The 22,327-nt window shown below is 35.5% G+C and overlaps 1 protein-coding gene across 1 annotated transcript in view; it reads left to right on the top strand.

The window, feature by feature from the left end:
* Window positions 1-22,327, top strand: part of ARAP2 (ArfGAP with RhoGAP domain, ankyrin repeat and PH domain 2) — a 179,195-nt gene that overhangs the window by 44,108 nt on the left and 112,760 nt on the right. The window contains exon 8 of the mRNA XM_049790095.1: window positions 8,155-8,333. Coding sequence (XP_049646052.1) covers window positions 8,155-8,333 — 179 coding nt within the window. The remainder of the gene's footprint in view (window positions 1-8,154; window positions 8,334-22,327) is intronic.

The raw sequence follows: 22,327 nt of genomic DNA, 5'->3' as shown, positions 1-22,327 counted from the left end.
CATTGTTTTTGAGTTTATATTTATTGTTTTGGAGTTATAACAGTCTTACTCAGTTCACCCAAGGTCTCATCATTGCAGTTTTCAGAGGCACATGTAGTTCTGGGAACCAAATCCAGGGCTCTGTGCTTTCAGGGATAAAAATGAACCTCAGGTTCCATTGCGAGGCATGTGCTCAGTCTGGTTTTTTAAAATGATTTTTTTGCTCTTTTTTTTTTTTGTTTGTTTGTTTGGTTTTTGTTTTTGGATCACAGCTGTTAGTGCTCAGGGGTTACTCCTGGCTCTAAGCTCAGAAATTGCTCCTGGCAGTCTCAGGGATCCATACAGTATACCAAGATTCGAACCACCATCCTTCTGCATACAAGGCAAATGCCCTACTTCCATGCTATCTCTCCAACCCCTTTTTGTTCTTATTTAGTTAATACTGATGTGAAAAGAAGCTGGATACTTGATATGTTTCAGAAATTTTGCTTACTTCATTTTCTTGATTTCCTTCTGTTAGTTTGAGGGCTATATCCATTGGTACTCAGGATGACTCTGAGTTCAGGAGTAACCTCTAGCAGTGTTCGTGGGTACCATATGTGGTGCTGAAGATTTGAAACAGGTTTGTCCCAATGCAACTTAAGTGCCTTTAACCCCTATAGTATCTTAATCTACTAAGTGCCTATTTTCCTAGTCATTTTATGGATTAGGTAGCTACTATAATAATCTCATTTACAAATATGAATATTTATCTTTTGGAAACTGCTTACAGTGTTTTACAGTATTGTGAGACAATGCCTTTTTCTAATCTCTTAGATTCCCAGAACATATGTCAGTGTATGGCACATAGAAAGCTTTCAGCAAATATTGTATCTTACAGAAAGCTTCCATTATTGTTTGAGATAATTCAGTAAATGTGTAATGAGTAAGTCTCAGCTGCTGTTCACTCTGGGATAGTTTTTATTTTATACAAACTGTGAATCACCACCCATTGTGAGATCAACATAGTGGTGTTTGATGATACCAAAAAAAAAAAAAAATCAAACAAACCCTTAAAACCAAACAGATCAGATAGGAAATGTTAAAATATATGACTGTAGAAATTATATTATAGAATATAATGTATAACATAATATAGTTATATGTCTATTGCCCTTTGTAAATACAAAAATTTACTACATTTTCTATTTCAAAATGTCTTGAATTTTATAAACATAAAGCAGTGGTTAGTAAACTCTGGTTGCTTTCCTTCATAAAACTGACTGCTTATTTTAGTCAATACAATTTAGTTGATCATTTACATATTGTTTTGGATTTCTCTGGTGGCATTGCATCATTATTGCATATTGGCCAGGAAAGACCAAAAATATATATTGCCTGGCCCTTTGCAGAACAAGTTTTCCAATCTTTGTTCTGGAGCATTTCATATAGAGTTGCTCATGTGAGATGTCTTTTGTGTCACCATTGCTGGAAAAAATCAAAGTCGTTCACAGCAGTGATATGCAGTATGTCTTGTATTTAAAATCAGAGTTTTTACCTTTTGGTATTTCTTAAAATACAACACTTTGTTCCTCAACTGACTCTCACTCAGTATCCGATTCTTTGTTCTGTAGTTTCTCTGCCCTGGAGGGCGATTGCTTTTCTCTCTGGGGGCTGTATTATCTTCTCAACCTGTTCACTGCAAATTCCACATATGCCACAAACTCAGCATTTTAAGATAGATATACTAAATAAAGCTTCAATCTTGTGTGGAAATCTATTTAGCAATATTTTCTTGCAGCAGCTGAGAGTTAAACAACCACACTTTATTTCAGTAGAATGCGTTAACTTTTGAGCACACATGCTCAAAAACATTTTATATTTACAACTGACCAGTTGGTCCTGTGAAATCTGATTCATCTTGTGTAGCAATTTTATTAACTTTTTAAATATGCCTTAGTTCTTTAATTTTCTAATCTATGAAATCACTGCCTCTCTAAAAACTGAAACTCAGCCACATGAAATTAATTAAGTTAAATTCACGGAAAGCTGTTTTTACCTAAAGTCTCACATTTTAAAAACGTAGTATGTGTAGTGACATGTGGCATAGACACTACGTGTACGTATCTATACATATATAGTAAGTATGAAATCTTCATAAAGATACTAAATATGATTTATTATTTTTCCTCTTCCCATGTAAGTAAATGGTTGATTTTATTTTATTTTGTAGAAAGTGAGAAATCAGCCATTGTTGCTTATAAAAATCTGCCTTAATGAACTTTAAGGTAAATTAAAGTTTGCATCAGTCCAATCAAGAATCAAGATAAAAATTTAGAACTGACCTGGGAAATTATTTTTACATCTTAACAGAGAGAAATTCGTTATTTTTGGTGAAATGTTTCTGAATGACCTACACATAACTATTTTTTTTTTTACACATAACTATTAACATTTGTCTTCCCTGAAACCAGTCTCATTACTTCTAAACTTGCATTACCCACTGGCATTACTAAGATAGAACTAAATTTGGCATTTTTCTTTTTACCATAATTGTTCTAATTGGTTCTCCCAGATTTCCTAGTAAAATATTGTCTGTTCTTAGTTGAGGGTGAAGTGTATTGAAGTGATTGCATGTTAGAAATTTTCTTCCTAAGTGAGAAATTTTGGTTGACTTCTTTTCTCTTTAAGCAGAACCATTGGAACTGCTCAGAGTCAAAACTGCTTGTGGTCTGTTTAGTCAGTCCCTGTTACTTACCCGGCACAGGTGCTGTTTTTGAGTGTGTAATCTCAGAGGGAGAAGGATTTTTCTTATCATTGTTATAAGAGGACTTAAGAATTCTGAGTGGTCAGTTCTCTTCCCAGGACTGTTTTCAGTAGTATGACCCAGGTACTTGGCTTAATGCAACAGTTTTGGGCCACACATGGTGCTGCTCAGGGACTACTCCTGACCTACTCCTACTCAGTCAGGTATCTTTCTCTCCCCCCCCCCCTCTCTCCTCTTATTCTTACTTTCTTTTACTCTCTTTCTTTTAATCTTTCTCTCTCAACCATTTATGATAAGTAGGGGGTAATTAAGGATTGAATCTGGGTTGGCTGGATGGAAGGCAAGTTATATTAAACCCCATGGCCTCTAAATGACAGTAGAGTATGTAGTTCTCTTAATTCTGATTTTAGAGAATACCAGGGAGCCCTCATGTGGCAAGAATGATACTGCATATTTTTAAATTTATCTTTTTTCTTTTTGGTTTTTGGGCCACACTTGGCAGCACTCAGGGTTTTCTCCTGGCTCTGCACTCAGAAATCACTCTTGGCATGCTTAGAGGACCATATGGAATGCCAAGGTTTGATCCTGCTTCAGTCCTGGGTTGTCTGTGTGCAAGGCAAACGCCCTACAGCTGTGCTATCACTCTGGCCCTAAATATATCTTCTTAAAGAATGCATGGCATAAGGAACATAAAACCCTCCTCCCCTTTGGTTAAACAGATGTAATGATTTTGAAATTGTGTTTTAGAAAGAAGGCAGCAATGGAATAGTTACCATTTGGAGGTAAAGCCCTTGAGTTAGAAGTTCAGTTTTATACTTTGTTGATTATCATTATATAATAATCCCTAAATGTTAGAGGCATTCTTGTATCTTTTCACCTCTCACATCTCCATCAGTAAATCTTGCCAGTTCTACTGTGGAAAATATATTTGGATTCTGACCAGTTCTCAACACTTCTACTGTGACTCCTCTAGTACAAGCTATCACTTTTATCAGAATGATTGTAACAACCTCCCTTCATCGACTCCAGTCACTTTTTTTTAGTGCAGGTGTCAGATCAATCATGCAACAAGAAAGTCGGATCATTTCAGCTCTCTTCAAACGCTGTATTCTCTTTCCATATCACTGAGCATGCAGTACTTAGGATGTCCAAAGACCCACACATGTCACTGTGAAATCTATTACATTGCTTCATTTTATTGTCTGCTTTCTTTCACAGCAACACAGAATCCAGGAGAGTAATACCATAGTCTTATTTTTCATTGCAACATTTCCCAAGACATAGTAGACACTCAGTAAAGGCTCCTGTAATTGGTCATAGATTGTACTTACAACCCTGAAATAGAATATTTCATGTAAAATGGATCATGAATTACCTGCATGTATCTTCGATCTTTCAGTTAGCTTATGTTATTCAACAGTTTCTTAGATTTCACCAGCAATGTTGTACATGTATATATACATATATATACTCCCAAGAATAATAATCCTTTGTTACTAATAAATATGCCTTCTGCCAGATCTGTTCCTCCAGATAATGTTTTTTATCTGTGATTTTTTTTTCTTAACATCATATCTTGATTATCTTGCTTCTTGCACTATACTCTGGCATTTTTGAAAACCTTAAGTACTAGCTAATTTTAGGTTTGAGGGAATTGTTGTCTTTTGTTTCCATTTTAACATATGTATAAGGAAGTTACATTAAAATATCTAATTTTTATTTCCTCATTTATCCCCTTTCCTTTTTCGGACTGCAATGCTGTATCTTGGGCAAAGCTATATCTAGGTCAGAATGAATTTTGGGAAAGGAATGGAATTTTGTACATTATATTTTTAAAGTAGATAATCAATACATGTTAGTTATTTGAGAGAATAAAAGTATCTTGTAAAGCAAACTAGCTATCTTGTCCAAGGCTTATCACACAAAGGGAAATAATTTGTTTTAGAATAGTGTAACCTATCAAAGCACATTACCCATGTTTGAGGAATCTGTTTTATTCTGTTTGGATTTTTAATATCCTTGTCTATTGGCATGGGTAATTAAGAGTAAACTGAATGTTACTATTAATTCCTTTCTTTTACATGACTATTCATATTCTTTGAAAATGAGACCCTCAGGAGCTAGATAATCTCTGCTTTAAGTGCAACCATTTGTGGAGAGGTAGTCATAAACTTAACTCCAACAGATGTCATTGTCAATTTAAATTATTCTGTGAAAATCTGAGACATATGCTAATAGTAGCGTAGAAACCACAAACATTGTGACCTTGTTCATTTTGTTATGGACTACCTTTAAGTTCAGTAATTTATATGAACAGACACTAAAAAATACGTGCCATTTACTTGACAGGCTTAACTTGTGTGTACCTAATGATCACAAGCTCTAACCAAGTTAAGTGTAACGTTTGGCTGAAAAGACAATCAATTCTTAGTATAGCTAGGATTTATATATAGATGTAGAAAAGACAATAGTTGCTGTCATTGATGACTTAGTTACACAGATATTTTTCTCTTTTTATAATAATGTTGAGCAAGCTTGAAAAAATTTTATCCTAATGTACAGACCAGGCAATATTATTTGTGATAATAAAACCACTTTGATGAGGAATTAAAAATGGTTTTAATTTTGGGTCACAAGAGTGCTTGGGGTCTCCCAATTCAGTACATGGGTGTCACTCCTAGTGGTGCTGGGGGATGATCCAGTGTTGGGGTCTAACTCAGGGGGTCCAAGCCTAATGAGCTTTAAAATAAATTTTAGCAGATCTAAAGAGGTAGGTGGCATGGTACAGAAATGGGGATTGGGGTCCCCGTTTGCCAGGTGTGCCTGAGATATGTGGCTTTGGGTAAATATGTTGGACTTGGTCTTTAAAATATAGTGAACTATTTTAAGTATTTTTGATAGTAAGAAAAATTGGAGATTATTAAATAATGACTCCTGTCAAAAATTATGAATTCTTTTCACATTTATTCCATTCTAATATGTATGGAGATTAGTTTCAATCCATAATGAATTTATTCTGGCCAGACCTGTTTTAGATTAATCTGTGTTGGTCCTGCTTAAACTTCCCTTGACTCTTTTGTTGCTTAGGAATTACCCCTGGCTCTGTGCTCAATTTTGCCAGTGCTCAGGAGACTTTATGGGGTTCAGAGAATTGAAATTTGGTCTACTGCTGCAAGACAAGCTGTACAGTTACTGTCACTGTACCTGTTAATCACCGTACCATTTATTCAGCCTTCTTATTTCTTGAGGGAGGGTCATCCCAGCAGCACTCAGGGGTTACTCCTGGTTCTATGCTCAGAAATTGCTCCTGGCAGGCTCAGGGGACCATATGGGATGCCAGGATTTGAACCAATGTCTGTCCTGTATTAGCTGCATGCAAGGCAAAAGCTCTACTGCTGTGCTATCTCTCCAGCTCCCCAACCTTCATTTTTCTTCGAAATTTTTGCTAACAAGAATTTAGTCTCTGACTCGCACTCTGCTGCCCTTTTGACTCAATAAACTACTTCACATTTTTAAAATCATCTTTTAAAATATTCTCCCCATTTTTCCAGATATAGATATATCAGGTCTGTTTATTTTTCTCATATTAAAGATGATCCCACTTTTGTGGATCTTTTTTATATAGGTTCCTTTAATTTCATTATTCAGTCCACCATTGATTGAAAACCTGCACTAATTCTGATCATACAATGAAATCTTCTGCTTCTTGATCAGTTCCATTCATTATATAAAACTACTTTCTATTTTTAGTAATTAGATTTTAATTAATTTTCTGAACAACTGTCAGACATATTCAAAATACCTAATTTTACTCCCTTAATGTGACTTCTTATAGATTATTTGATTCCATTTCATTCTGTTTTGTCTCTGGGTTTTTTTTTTTCTGACCTCAAGCTTTCATTTTGACTTGTTATCATCTTAATTATCATAACCATATGCCTTCTTTCCTAAGAATTATGAAATGGTTTACATTTGCCTTTAATATAAAGACAAACTTTCTTACATAGTGCATCATTTCTAGCCCTGTGTCTTATTGCTTCCTTGAGTTCAAAATTCAAACTTGAACTTATTCCCAGAACAGATGTTTCTGTCTTTGTTCCACTGTTTTTCTCTGCTCAAAATTTTTTTCTTGTTTTTTTCTTCCAAAATTCCTGTTTTATCTTTTAAATTTCCCCTTATCAAGATCCAGCACAGAAACTTTTTTGCTTTAACCTAGTGCCAAATACAATTGCCTGAGAATCAAAATATTGGATTCTTTTCGTCTTTAACAATAACTTCCTATATGACCTTCCACAGATCACTTACCTTCATTGTATTGATTTATGTTATTTGTCACTGTTTGGATGACAGTTACAGTACTCTGTGCACATCTAACTTGACTTAGAGCTTTGATTGTTCTTTGGGGAGTTGATCAAATCCCTATAGCCATAAGAGAGTATGTTATGCATAGTTGGAGGTCAGTTAGCTTTTTTGGAAGAAGAGAATGATGTTTATTTATATCTTGAGGATTTGCTTTTTTTAATTTTTTTGTAATGGTGGCTAAAATCCAAGTGGATGAGAAGATCAAGGAAGATACTCTTTTTATATATAGAATATCTTTTAGAACAATCCTAGCATTAGAGTAACTGAATTACCAGGTATAATCTGTTAACTGACACCAGAGTTATCTTTTTCATGAAATGAGATTTGATTTCCCAGAGAAAAGATTGCTATTTAAACATTCACAGGGGTTTAGTCACTTGGGGGGATCTTCTTAAAGATTGTGATTCATCAGACCTTGGTAGAAATTTGATATTGTGTATTTCTGCTAAGTTTTCCAGTAAAGTCCATGGTATTGATTTTATGGAACAGCTTGTTGTATTTGAAAATATTTCCATAAGCTTATTCTTTGCCTGTTGTCCTAACTTGACCTTCCAGGTGGGAGCGCTGTTGAGAGCCGAATAAATAGTTTGGGTGCGAGGTGTTGGGGGTCTTTTGCCAGAGTTTGCTGGCTGGCTCTAGTTTTGTTTTGGAGCTAGCAGCAGGCTGACAAAGGACTCTCTTCGCCCAACCTTTTACCCCTTAACCTCCTCTCTTTGTGGATTATTTGCTGCGGATAAATATGATTAAGATCTCCCCGTAAAAGGGGACAAGAGGTTGGGAATCAATTTCTCATTCTGGAAGCTCTTTGTGGATACATGGACAATCAACAAAGGAGTAAACGGGACCCAACAAATGGGGCAACACAGCTGAGTATTAAATATTCTCTTATCTTGCCCATATTAAAATGGGCTGTTGACCTTGCCTGTAGGAGGATTTGGATTGGGACTTTAGGAAGAATCCATGACTATTTGGTGCTGAGATCCTTAGCCATGACTCTGTCTCACTATCTAACCGAGTGTAACACCTCCAACTCTGACACATCTGTTTTCTCCTGTTTTTGTTTCCAGAGGAAAGAAATGACTGGATCAGCATCCTCTTAAATGCATTGAAATCACAGTCCCATTCTTCACAGTCCCAAGCAGTTGTTACACCTGAGAAATGTGGATATCTTGAGTTGAGAGGCTATAAAGCCAAAATTTTTACTGTGCTAAGTGGAAATAGCGTGTGGCTTTGTAAAAATGAACAGGTGAGCTCTGTTGCAGTTGTCACAGATGGTGGTTTCTTGTTTACTTAACAACTCTGCATTGTTTGTTAGATTTGTTAGTATTTTTACTTCCAGATATTTGCTTGTGTCTTGAGTATTCCTCTAAAAGTAAGTACCAAAGAGTACTGTTGAAATTTTTCAGTTCTTCTAGCAGTGGGAAAGCAATTACATCAAATTTGAGGTTGAATATCTTCTTTTTGAAGGACTAAAAATAGAATTCTTGAAAATAATTTTTGAGAAGTATTCCTAAGTTGGAGTAATATTACCTAACTACATGATTGAATAATTAAGATCCAGTGAATTATTAAAACTGTCGATGAAATAGACCTAGTTTTGCACCTGTTTTATTATATTTTTTTATGTAGAAAATTACAGAGTAGGCATAAGTAACATTTTCTTTAGTTCACAACAAATTTTTAGCTGTATTTTTTGTGTCTTAGCAGATATATTGCCTGCAGGGGCATCAGTTTACTTGAGACAAACGTTATTTATTTATATAGACATATATGCACATTACATATTATGATAGACTATATGTACATGTATGTATATGTACATGCATAGACTTGACGGGCAAAATTTACAGAATTTTGTTATTAGTATATTGACTAGATAATTTAATTTTAGGTGGCTGATATTAAAATAAGGTATTAAGCATATTGAACTTTAATGTTCTTTTAGCATCTCTTTGTTATTAACAGACAATACAATTTTTAAACTCTTTTTGGAAATTAAACCTTCAGCCTAGAATTTTTTGAATACTTAATTATTATTTGTAGAATTAATAATGTGCTTTATACATAACAGTTTAGTTTAATTAATTTTATGGTCCATTATTATGGGTTATATATAATATGATGAAATTGAACGTCAATTTTTATAGTAAAAGTAGATTACTCAAGGGGCCGGGCGGTGGCGCTGGAGGTAAGGTGCCTGCCTTACAAGCGCTAGCCAAGGAACGGACAGCGGTTCGATCCCCCGGCGTCCCATATGGTTCCCCCAAGCCAGGGGCGATTTCTGAGCACATAGCCAGGAGTAACCCCTGAGCGTCAAACGGGTGTGGCCCAAAAACCAAAAAAAAAAAAAAAAAAAGTAGATTACTCAAAATAGTTTTTTCAAAAAAATAAACTACACATTTTTACCCAAGGAGTTCTCAGAAGTTCAGTATGAATTTAATCATTAGTTTTTGTTTCTTTGGATACTATTTCTTAGCCAGTTAATTGTGGAAGGCATCATTTAACTCTGTTGACATATTAATAATTGGATAGATAGCATGTGCTTCAGCAAGAATTGTGATATACAGCTTAATAATGTACATGGGTTTTATGAACATTTTGGTCTGTGAAGTAAGATGATTATACTCTTATTGGGATGGAATTTAAAAATGCGTAATTTGAATGTATTTGTAAGTTACTCTGCCACACTAATTGAAGTATTCTTTTTTCACATGCACGGTCTTCCTGATAGATTTCAAACGATTGTTTTTTACACTGGCTAGATTGAGTTTGTTATTCTGGTTATTCTGTAAGAATGAAAATGTTTTTAAGATTTTGAACAAATATATATATATATATATATATATATGCATATGTATACATACATATATATTATTGCTTTTCAATTAGTAATCAAACATAACCCATCTTATAGTGATACCCTATATTAGGTACAATCTAAATTAATTTGTAATTATTCTCATATATTATTCTCCAGAAAAATGTCATCCATGTTTTAAAAGATGCTTTAAAAGATGTTTTAAAAGAAGCAAGGACTAAGTAACTTGTTTAGGGGCCTTAGAGATAGTATATAGGATATATATGTGTCTCTCCCCACTTTTATTCCTAGCACTTCATCTGACCCCTAAGAAGAGATCAGGATTACAAGGCAGCTGGCACTTTTAAACAAGAACTGGACATTTTTCAGCTTAGCCTCTTAGTCACTATTCCAGTCTATCTTTTTAAATTGTTGAAAATACTTCTGATCTTTAGGTAGTCAAAGGATTCTTTCACTGAATGATTTAATTGTACAGGGGTATAGTTATACAATTAGTAAATGTATACAATGTTGGACATTTTGAATGTGATGCACTTATTGAGGACACAGTGTTATTCTCTAGGAGGAAAAGTAAAAAAAAAAGTTAAAAGATCAGTGGGGTGGAGGGTACTTTGAAGACCACACCCATGCTTCTTGGTGCAACTTCTGTGCTTGGTTCATGGTTCATGAATATGAACATGAACATGAGTATGGTTCATTCTACAATTTCTGTGCTTGAATTTATGCCTGGAGATGTCTGGGGACCCTGTGGTGCTGGGAATGAAATGCACATGTAGGGCAAACACCTTAATCTAGATACTATCTCTCTGGGTGCTATTTCTCTGGCTCAGATTAGCATTCACGATGCATGGAAAGCTCTTTGAGTTGCAGGATTTCTACAGAGAGAAGTTCAGAAAGAAGTGATCCATCTAATGATGTCTGAAAAATAGAAACACTTCCTTGTACACAGTTAGTGACTAGAATATCCTTAAAGATTAAAATATTAATGTCAAACTGCCTCCATCTTCTAAATATGAATTTTCTTTTTTGCTTTTGCCTTTGTTTCTTTGGTTTACCCCTAGTAGTGCTCAGAGCCTATTCCTGGCTCTGTACTTAGGCACCGTTTTTTGGGATTCAAACTAGGGTTGTGGCCAATGAAGCTAAATGCAAGAGAAGTACCTTCCTTACCTCCTGTACTATTTCTTTGTTTTCATAAACATTTTTTAATAAATGCATATTTTGAGTTCTTTTCTTTATAGTAACATGCATATATTTATGTACAGTAAATGTATCTGACAACATGTGTTATTTTGAATTGCATTGCATTTATATGGAATGATAGTGTAGGGGCTTGGTGTTAACTTAGTTTTTAAAGAATTAGCTGACGGAAATTTTAGCATACTATTTCAGTTGCATCTATTTTTACATACTGCTGCATACCTTGCTCTCCAAAGGAAAAAATGGCCATTGTTTTTTTATTCACATGCTTGAGCAGATTGTGTGAAAATTTGGATGAAGTGCTAAATAAGGAGTCTTCCTCCTGAGTATACAGAGCTTTAAAGTAGTGTTAGGAAAAGCACAAGAAAGAATAAAAAGAAGTTTGGTTTGATCTCTAATGATGCACGCATAAGCTTATGTAATGTTATAGTATAGTGCCACTTCAGTGAATAAAGATAGTTTCCTTTAACTTCTGGAAGTGGCATACATGCATCACATAAAGTAATTTTATGTTTATTTTGGTAATGATAGAAAAATATTTTATCATAAAAATACAAGAACAATTAAAATTTGAACTGTATCAATAAAAGTTACTCTTATGCATCAATATTGAAATCATTTTGTAAAATAGTTAATTCTTTGTATATGTAACAAAGCATAAGTAGAAGAAATATTTTTATCTATTTTTTTCTTTATTTAAACATCTTGATTACAAATATGATTGTGATTAGGTTTCAGTCATGTAAAGAATACCCACCTTCACCAGTGCAACATTCCCACCACCAATGTCCCAAATCTCCCTCCATCCCACCCCACTCCCACCTGTACTCCAGACAGGCTTTCCAGTTCCCACATTCATTCACATGATTATGGTAGTTCTCAGTGTAGTTATTTCTATAGCTGTACTCACCACTCTTTGTGGTGAGCTTCATGAAGTGAGCTGGAAGTTCCAGCTCTCCTCTCATTGTCTCTGAAGATTGTTGCAAAAAATGACTTTTATTTTTCTTAAAACCCATAGATGAGTGAGACTATTCTGCGTCACTCTCTCTCCCTCTGACTTATTTCACTCAGCATGATAGATTCCAGGTACATCCATGTATAGGAAAATTTCATGACTTCATCTCTCCTGACGGCTGCATAATATTCCATTGTGTATATGTACCACAGTTTCTTTAGCCATTTGTCTGTTGAAGGGCATCTTGATTGTTTCCAAAGTCTTGCTATGGTAAATAGTCCTGCAATGAATATAGGTGTAAGGAAGGGGGTTTTGTATTGTATTTTTGTTTTCCTCGGGTATATTCCCAGGAGTGGTATAGCTGGGTCGAATGGGAGCTCAATTTCCGGATTTTGGAGGAATCTCCATATCACTTTCCACAGAAGTTGGATTAGACGTCATTCCCACCAGCAGTGGATAAGAGTTCTTTTCTCGCCCTATCCCTACCAGCACTGATTGTTCTCATTCTTTGTGATGTATGCCAATCTCTGTGGTGTGAGATGGTATCTCATCATTGTTTTGATTTGCATCTCCCTGATGATTAGTGATGATGAGCATTTTTTCATGTGCCTTTTGGCCATTTGTAATTCTTTTTTTTATCAAAGTGTCTGTTCATTTCTTCTCCTCATTTTTTGATGGGATTAGATGTTCTTTTCCTGTAAAGTTCTGTCAGTGCCCTGTATATTTTGAATATTAGCCCCTTATCTGATGGGTGTTGGGTGAATAGTTTCTCCCACTTGGTGGGTGGCTCTTGTATCCTGGGCACTATTTCTTTTGAGGTGCAGAAGCTTCTCAGATTAATGTATTCCCATCTGTTGATCTCTGCTTCCACTTGTTTGGAAAGTGCAGTTTTCTCCTTGAAGATGCCTTCAGTCTCAATGTCATGGAGTGTTTTACCAATGTGTTGTTCTATATACCTTATGGTATCAGGTATGATATCAAGGTCTTTCATCCATTTGGATTTTACCTTCGTACATGATGTTAACTGGGGGTCTATGTTTGCTTTTTTGCAAGTGGCTAACCAGTTCTGCCAGCACCACTTTTTGAAGAGGTTTTCCCTGCTCCACTTAGGATTTCTTGCTCCTTTGTAAAAATTAGTTGATTGTATATCTGGCGAACATTGTCTGATAACTCAAGCCTATTCCACTAATCTGAGGGTCTGCCTTTATTCCAATACCATGCTGTTTTGATAACTACTGCTTTGTAGTACAGTTTAAAGTTGGGGAAAGTAGTGCTTCCTATTTTACTTTTCCCTAGGAGTGCTTTAGCTATTCGTGGGTGTTTATTGTTCCAGATGAACTTCATAAGTGTTTGATCCACTTCTTTGAAGAATGTCATGGATATTTTTAAGGGGATCACATTAAATCTGTATAATGCTTTGGGGAGTGTTGCCATTTTAATGATGTTAATTCTGCCAATCCAAGAGCAGGATATGTATTTCCATTTCCATGTGCCCTCTCTTATTTCTTGGAGCAGGGCTTTATAGTTTTCTTTGTATAGGTCTTTCATGTCTTTGGTCATGTTGACTCCAAGGTATTTGAGTTTGTGTGGCACTAATGTGAATGGGCTTGTCTTCTTGATGTCTATCTCTTCCCTATCATTATTGGTGTATAAAAAGGCCATTGATTTCTGTGTGTTAATTTTGTAGAATGCCACCTTGCTATATGAGTCTATTGTTTCTTTGTTTATGCAACAAAGCATAAGTAGAAGAAATATTTTTATCTATATGTTTGATTTTTTGGGGGGGGGGGCAACACCTAGTAATGCTCAGGGTTACTCCTGGCTATGCGCTCAGAAGTTGCTCCTGGCTTGTGGGACCATTTGGGACACCGGGGGATCGAACTTTGGTCAGTCCTAGGCTAGCGCTGGCAAGGCAGACACCTTACCTTTAGCGCCACCACTCTGGCCTCTATATGTTTGTTTTTAATTTTGGAGCCATACCTGGCAGTATTCAGGACTTATTCCTAACTATGTGCTCAGGGATCACTCTTGGCAGGCTTATGGGCCACATAAGGTATTGGGGCATTGTACCTGGGTCCACTGTATCTAGAGGAAGTGCTTTGCGCATTGTACTTTCTCTTGGGTCCTTTATAAAAATAAAACATTTTAAAAATTTTTATGTGATTATAACATATAAACTGTCTTCATTATTTAACTGATTTTTGGGGGGTTTAATTTCAGAGAGAGTAAAAGCATAGTAACGTAAGTAGACATATTTAGAAGAACAAACCATTATAACATATGTTCAAGCATTACTAGAAAAAAAATCTTTGAAAGGAGTTGGAGAAATACTTTAGGGATTAAGGTGCTTGCTGGCATGTAGCTGACTCTGACTTGAACCCCAACACTACATATAGTCTACAGAACACTACCAGGAGTGATTCCTAAGTATAATTAGAGTAAAAAGAAGAAAAAAAGGAAGCTTCAAAGGTTATTTAGAGAAGATTTGACCTGGTGAGAGCTGTTAAAAAATTTCATTCTTGATCTGATATTAATTGGTTCAGGTTCTTAAGTTCATCCTAGGTCTAAATGGCATTGGGAAATAGAAGAAAAATATAATATTATCTTTGAGTGTTTTCCTTTGGTTACATATTATGATTCAAAATATCTGGGCTTATTCTAATTAGTTTTTCTCTACTTGGATATTACCACAAGACTTCCCCTCCTTGCCAGTGGTTACTAAAATGAACAGGGGTTAGAAGGAATGGCAATGGCCTCAGATGCTACTGGGGGGCTACTTTTTGCATTTTTATTCAAAGAAGGTAGATTTTGGGGAATGGTTCTAAGTGATTTCTCAAAAGGGGACTGGTTGACCAGACAAGTGTGAGACCACTATTGTATATTTACTGAGAATAAGTAAGGGTCCAGTGTTGAAATCTGCATTTGTAGAAAACATTTAGAAAACTGATTGGCATGTGATTTAAAAAGGAACAACACAATGTTCAGTACAGTACTGTTCTAAGGCTTTTCTTTCCCTCTGAGAATTATAAGCATTTAGATAAAAATACAAGTTTTATCTAATGTAGAAAATAAGTCAAATATCCTTCAGCAATACTAATGAAGTCTTTTATAGTTTATTTTATAAAAGTTCTTTATAGTTTATTTTTCTTTTTGAGGTAGGTATACCTCTATGTGTGGTGTATATTTAGAAAAGTATCAACTGATTGAACATTTTGAAATATATAAGCTAATTTTTTTTGCCACTTCCAGTATTCAGGACTAACTCTTCCTGGATCTGTGCTCAAGGATAAATCTTAATGGGACTCAGGGGACCATATGGGGTACTAGGGCTTAAACCCTGGTTGCTTGTGTGCAAAGCAAATATCCTACCAACAGTACAATGTCTTCAGTCCTGAAACATATGAATATTAAAGTGGAAGTTAAGAAACTTACTATTAGTGGTAATATACTTTAAAATGTTGACTTGTTGTAAATCATTGTCCATTGTTCTAAACTATAGCTATTGACATATTTTGCTAAAATATCAATAGCTTAAATAAATTTAAAGCTTTCAGCTTACAAATCCTGCCATAATTGCTTCATTCTTTTTTCTTGAAGAACTTTTATTACTTGAGTATGCTCTATTGTAGAAATTAAAAATCCATTTGCAAAGTCAGCATAAAGGAAAGTGAAAAGCAATTTAAAACTGTTCTTTCCTGCAGATCATTTTTAACTCTGCCTGTGTCTTGAAATTAAATGTCGATTATTGTTTATCTAGAGATTTTTTTTCCCTTACTGCCTCTAAGTGTCCTTCAGATTCCTTGGCAAGCATCCTTACAAATTCATTTTTCAGTAGTCCTTAACACTTTTTCTCAGTCTGGTCGGACTTCACTGAATCAAGAGCTTATAATGAACTCAAAGTAGCTACTAGGACAGCTATTACAATTATTGTCATTTTTTTTTTCTATTGGAGGCCTTTCAAGTCCCCAGGGTCTTGGAGTATCGCTCCCAGTGAACCCCACCTTTGATGCCAGGACAGGCTTGAGAATAGTGTTGCTAGAGCCCTATAGTGCTAGGCTCAGTCAAGTTCACCCAGGGGGTGAACATCAGGGCCAGTCTAGGTGGTGCTTGGGAGGGACATGTGTTGTAGTTATTCTTGACACATGTAAAGCATATGCTGTACTTAGGGATTCTTCTGTCTGTGTGCTCAGGAATCACTCCTGTGTGTTCAAGGGGATCAATTGGCTGCATGTAAGGCAAATGCCCTACCTTCTGGGTATTGCTTCAGCTCCACAAGGGGTATTTCTTATACTTTGAGAGTAATGGCATAATAATAGCAAGAGATATGCTAACTCACAGCTTTTGGGATTATGGAATTAACACAGACTTTTTCTTTTCACAGTAGCTTATTTTTTCTATCTTTTTTTTTCCCTCTCTTTTGATTAGAAGTTTAATAGAAATTGAAACTTTCAACTGTGGGTGAGAAAGAAAAGTGGCTTAGGGAATCTTAAGGAGTATCTTGTCCTCTCCTTTTCTTCATAGATAGCCACAAAGAAGAGAATCAGAACTCTGAAGAGACTTGCAAAAACATTTGTTTGAGAGGATAATTAATCTATGATTGCAAAGCACAATGTGCTATTACCAACTTTACCTAATGACTCTGTTGAAAACCTCTGTGGTGTCATTATCACAAAATCACTGTCATTCCTTTAAATATTTAGCACTCTCTCACCACCCAACAGCACCCTAAAAGTGCTTATTTTTGGCTTTTCTGTTTCTTAAGTCTATTTGTGTTTTACTTAGAGTATTATGGTAATTTCTCCACATGGTGCTATACATTTTCTACAAAACTAGTTTTGTAATTGAGTCGTGTAAGGTATACTGCAATTCCCCCTTGGTTTTATATTTATCTTCTGTAAAAAAAAATTATTTGGATCTTTTAAAAAAGAAATTCTGGCCTTTGCTTATGGTAATGTGGGACAGCAGTATCAAGAAAGTACCCTTCCTTTTAAGATTTTCCTTTTTGATGGGGAACACACACAATGAAAAATAAATTAGCTTTCTGATAATATTCTGCGTGCAGTCTTTTGATTATTACTACTTTTGGTGTCCCAAGAATTCATAGAACCCTACTCTAAATGGTTATATTTAGAGTGCTGCAAGACAGAGGAGCTGTATAAGAGGGCAAGAGCATATGCCTTCAATGAGAGCTCAGCTTTTATCCCTGGCATGGGACATAGCTCCTAAACACCTTGAATGGTCAAGTGTTACTGGATATGATGTTTGGGGCTCTTGAGAACTGCTTAGGAGGTCCCCCTCAAATAAAATGTTAGAATTTGAGCAGGAACCAGTTTCACTGTAAACTTAAAAGTGTTTTAATTTTGTGTTCCAAATTAGTGATGCAAATATTTATTCTTTTAAAATTTAAAATTTTAGGCAGTAGCTGGCACTGAATATGTGTTAGTAGAATGAAATTATTATAGTTGCTTATTTCTGTTTACTGGACTGGACTGCTGTAAGTTATAAAAACATTGGTTTTTCTTGGGTTGGAGAGATGGTATAATAGGTAGGCTACGTACTTTACATGCTATTGATCTGAGTTTGGCCCCTGGCACCTCACTTGGTCTCCCAAATCCTACCAAGTATGTTTCTTAAGCACAGAAACAGGTGTGTCCACTCCAAACATTTTGTTTATGAGTATTCTTTTTCATTTTTTTTTATTTATTGGGACTTATTTTCTTTTTTGACATTTTTCTTCATTTTTATTCACTAAAGACATTAATCTTTGTTTTATAAATACTAAAGCTGTTTATTATTATTTATTTCATTTTTGGGAGCTATACCCAGTGGTACTCAGGGCTTACTCCTATCTCTGTGTAGGTATCACTTCTAAGTGGGGACCAAAAAGGATGACAGGAATTAAACCTGGGTCAGCTGCAAGCAAAACAAGTACCTTACCTACTGTACTATTTCTAGCTCTTTTTAATTTTTCAATTAATTTTTTAGGTGGAGATTTTATTCATTAGCATTTTTTTCTCACATCAAAGCTGGGAGATTTTCTATATTTCAGAAGAAAACCTACAGTTTTATCCCTACATAATGTGGTTGTAGTAGAAACCCTTTTATAATTTTGTAATATAAATGTTAACATTTTAAATTAAAATATGAACCAAAGTGGGTATACATATATAGTGTATTTTTAACGTATGCACACACATGTGCTATTTCTAGTTGAGCGGAATTTTTGCACATGGATGCGGGAATTCAAGCTAATTATCTTTGGATTCCATTTGTTGTGTTATGCTGACAGTCGGTCTCCACATCTTTTCCTGATGAGCTTTTGAATACTATGTTAATATTAGGGAATTCATTGCATCCAGATGTCTTGCTTGGTGGATTTGTGCAGCCATTTAATGGTAATTGTGGCATTGAGGTTTTAACTGCATAAAATCCCTAGATTAAGCATTCTTAAAATCAGGGTATAACAAGAGACTCATCGACCACCATCCCCCTCCCTCCCAGCATAATGTTCCCCAGTGTTTGGGTAGGGAATGGTATGCTAATAGAATTCAAATAGGCCTCAGGGACTCTGGGCTGTGGTATGTGGAGGGAAGCGGCAGGTGGTTGGTGGTGGCCTCAGATTCTCTGACTACTGTAGGTGGCCAAACTCTGCATCTGGTGCTTCCTAGGAAGTCTCCTGCCAATGTCAGACAAGGCCACATCTGTTTTGCACAAATGTTTAAGTGCTGTTTTCTTAAAATTCCTGGCTTAGAAACCTGGCATCCAATATTTCCAAAAATAAATTGGAGATTTAGCAAATTTGGGGTTAACAACTCCTTTTCTTTTACTGTTTAGGACTTAGACTTTTGTTTTCTCACTTACGTAGTTTTTTAAGTATGGTCTATTGCTGCACGTTTACTAAAATAACTCATTTTATTATATTGGCAGGACTTTATCATTTCCAGTTTAAATGATTAATTTTCACCGGTGTGAATACTTTTAGTCATTAAAAATCAACTTTTTTAAGTTAAAAAAAAAACTTAAACTAGTTAGCATGTGCATGGAACTAGATAAATGTACTTTGCCCTCAATGTTTAAGGAGTTACATAAGTCTAATCTCTGGATTATATTGTGTGCTGCTAAGAAAAAAAAATCAACTTTTTATTGAAGATAGTCTTTATATTGTAACTTCAAAGATTTTGTGGATTTATCAGAGCCTCAGTTTATATTTACTTGATTCTCATACATGTTAATATCTTTTTATAAGAGGAAATTGAGATCTAGTCAAGCTAAATAACTTGCTAGTCATTGCTAGTTAAGTGCTTTGTCAAACACTTTTCTAAGATCCGATTTTTTGTGCCTACTTTATTATTGCCATCTTTGCTTTCTGGATCTGTGTCAACAGTTTGACCATTGACACAGTATGGGTAGACTGAAAGTGAGTGAATAGAAGATAGTGTTTACACCAGAGTCTGTTCAGAATTTGGCTTTTTATTTTTGGTTTATGATATCTATATGGTTATAATTCAGTTGTTTAAATTTCTGTACTAGTGTTTTCTTTTTATCAGTCCATTGAATAGCTCTTTGTATTGTTTTTAACTTGTGCTTTGTTTTTAAAAATTAGTATAGAGCTCACATTAGAATGGTATTAAATGGGTAGTGAATTTTGAATCTTGAATTTTCTTGAATGATTAACATTCATGTTCCATCTCCGTTATATTACCTACTAGTTATATTTGAGTGTGTGTGTGTGTGTGTGTGTCTGTGTGTGTGTGTGTGTGTGTGTGTGTGTGTGTATAAATTGCTGAGGCCACATTAGGTAGGCATTGTATAGCTGGAAATGAACCTAAAGCCTCACAAATATGAGGCCTATGTGTTCCCAGTTGAGTTACACTAATGAGTCCTAAGCGTGTATTATTTTATAATTGTATTTTAGTAAGTATCTTCCCTTGACTCCCAACCCAAGAAAAATAAAGTAATAGCAGTTACAATAGCTACTTTGCACTATGTAGCACTTACTAAGAGCCAAGCATTTTTTCCCTAGATATTATTATTTGTCAGGTTGGGATGAACCCTACCTGCTAAATAACTTGCTAGTTTGTTAGTCATTGCTTCTAAGTGCTTTGTCAAGCACTTTTCTAAGGTCCAGTTTCTTGTGCCTACTTGATATTGCCACCTTTGCTTTCTGGATCTGTGTCACCAGTTTGGCCAATTACACAATATGGGTAGGACTGAAAGTGAGTGAATAGAAAATAGTGTTTACACCAGTCTGTTCAAAATTTGAACTCTACCAGATCTTATTTCTAACTTTGTTGCACAGGATGTTATTCATGATGGTGTTTGTGGGACCATATGTGGTTCCAGGGATTAAGCCAGTGTTGGTGATATAGTGTGTAAGGCCAGAGTCTTATTAACCCTGTGCATTCTTAGTGACCCTTTTAAGTTTATTTTGTTCTTGCTGTTGTTGTTTTTTTGGGGCCATACCTTGTGATTCTCAGGGGGTTACTCCAGCTCTGTGCTTAGAAATCACTCCTGGCACATTTGGGGGATGATATAGGATTCCTGAGATCTAACCCAGGTCAGCCATATGCAAAGCAAATGCCGTATTCACTGTGCTATCACTCCAACCCCTCTTTTAAGTATTTTTAATGTGAAATCTTCACCAGATGATGTCATTGATGCACTGTTGGCATTCTCATTTTGCAAAGGAGTTTACCTGCATATGTTGGTTTGGGTTGGTTTATCCTTCGACATGTCAATTGCCTCTCACTTTGAAAAGTCTAATATCAACACAGATTTCTCTGGCTGGTTTCACTAATTACTCTTCAGCTTTGCATTTTTTTTTAACCTCCCTTATTCCATCCTTGGACAGTTTGCTTTCTCCAAGACAAATACTCCATCTTCTGCTTTTGTGTATATCCAAGACCTCACAATCTCTGACACTAACTAACTTTATGAGCACTATTTTGACTATGTACATTTTCCTATTTCAAAACAACTATTATCAGCTCAAGATTCTTTACAGACTCATTCAGAAAAAAAAAATCAAAAGAGTGTTCTAGCTGTTCTGTAAGCTTTGGAACACCACACATAAAGCTATTAAGGCAATTCTGGAGTGATAGAATATAAAATGAAGAATGATGCTTTTTGAACTCTGGATTTTTAACACGTTTGTGGCAGCATGCAGGGTCTTGTATCATGGTTCTGTCTGGCCTATTTTTTTTTAACCAGCCACCTTGATTGCCTCAAAGTGATTTCATAGTGTCTCACTGCAAGCTTTCATTGCTCTATAGAAGATCAAGACGGGCATCTATACTCTGATATTTAAATATTGCAGACTTACACTATCTGGATTCTACAGTAGGTTCTGCCCCATTCAGTCTAATATTTACTATATATCAAAATCAAAGTGTTACATGGTTATAACTCTGTTCTGACTTTTAACTAGAAGGTTCTTAGACTCTGCCCTCTGATTCATGGAGTCAGGAGTGGCTCCGGTCAGAGGGGAGATCTCCAACAATAAATGTGATGAGCATTTAAGAGTGAGATGTAAATGTTGTCTGAAAAGATGGCTTAATGTCACCACAGATATTTTTAATAAGAATTGCAGTTTTCATATTTAATAGTACTCAAGAGCACTGGCATTTATTTTGTTACCCTGCTGTACATTTCACAGTCCATTTGTGCTGGTGAGTTCAGTGGACACTCTAATTACTCAAAACCATATGGCCATGGCAGGCAGCTGATAAATGGATTACACATTTTTCTCTAGACTCAGAAAAAAAAAATCATTCCTGGCTTTGCTTCAGAGGACTCTGGCTCTAGGCTGACCCTCACTTAACTTTGATTTGAACAGAATTTGTAACTCTTGATGTAGACCTTTTAGGTGACTTCCTTGTAGAAATGAGGGACCATATATTCAGGCTGTAGCATTGATGAGGCTCATCAGTTTTCATGAATGGTTGTCAGTCTTGCCATCTGCTAGCCTGATGGTCTGAGTTAATATCTCAGTCCTTGGTAATATCTGGCCACCCCCCCCTTCCCAACACACATTCCTTCCAATCAGAGGATATAACTAGGGGTGATCTACATCTAACTCTTGTCAAAAGATTCATTATGGAGAATTATTTCAAGGACACATGGTCCATTCTACAGTAATGTCTGTTTTAAATAGATAATATCATTCTAACGACTTTAAATACATTTTACCTTCTTTGCTATATCTATTTTTTTTTATAAAAGCGAGCTTGTGTCACTTCCTTTGCATGCATTAGACATTTTTTCTTTAAGT

The sequence above is a fragment of the Suncus etruscus genome, chromosome 16, assembly GCF_024139225.1.
Source record: "Suncus etruscus isolate mSunEtr1 chromosome 16, mSunEtr1.pri.cur, whole genome shotgun sequence".
NCBI classification, from domain to species: Eukaryota; Metazoa; Chordata; class Mammalia; order Eulipotyphla; family Soricidae; genus Suncus; species Suncus etruscus.
Note: the sequence above shows the minus strand (reverse complement) of the source record. Positions and strands in the feature narration are given on the sequence as shown.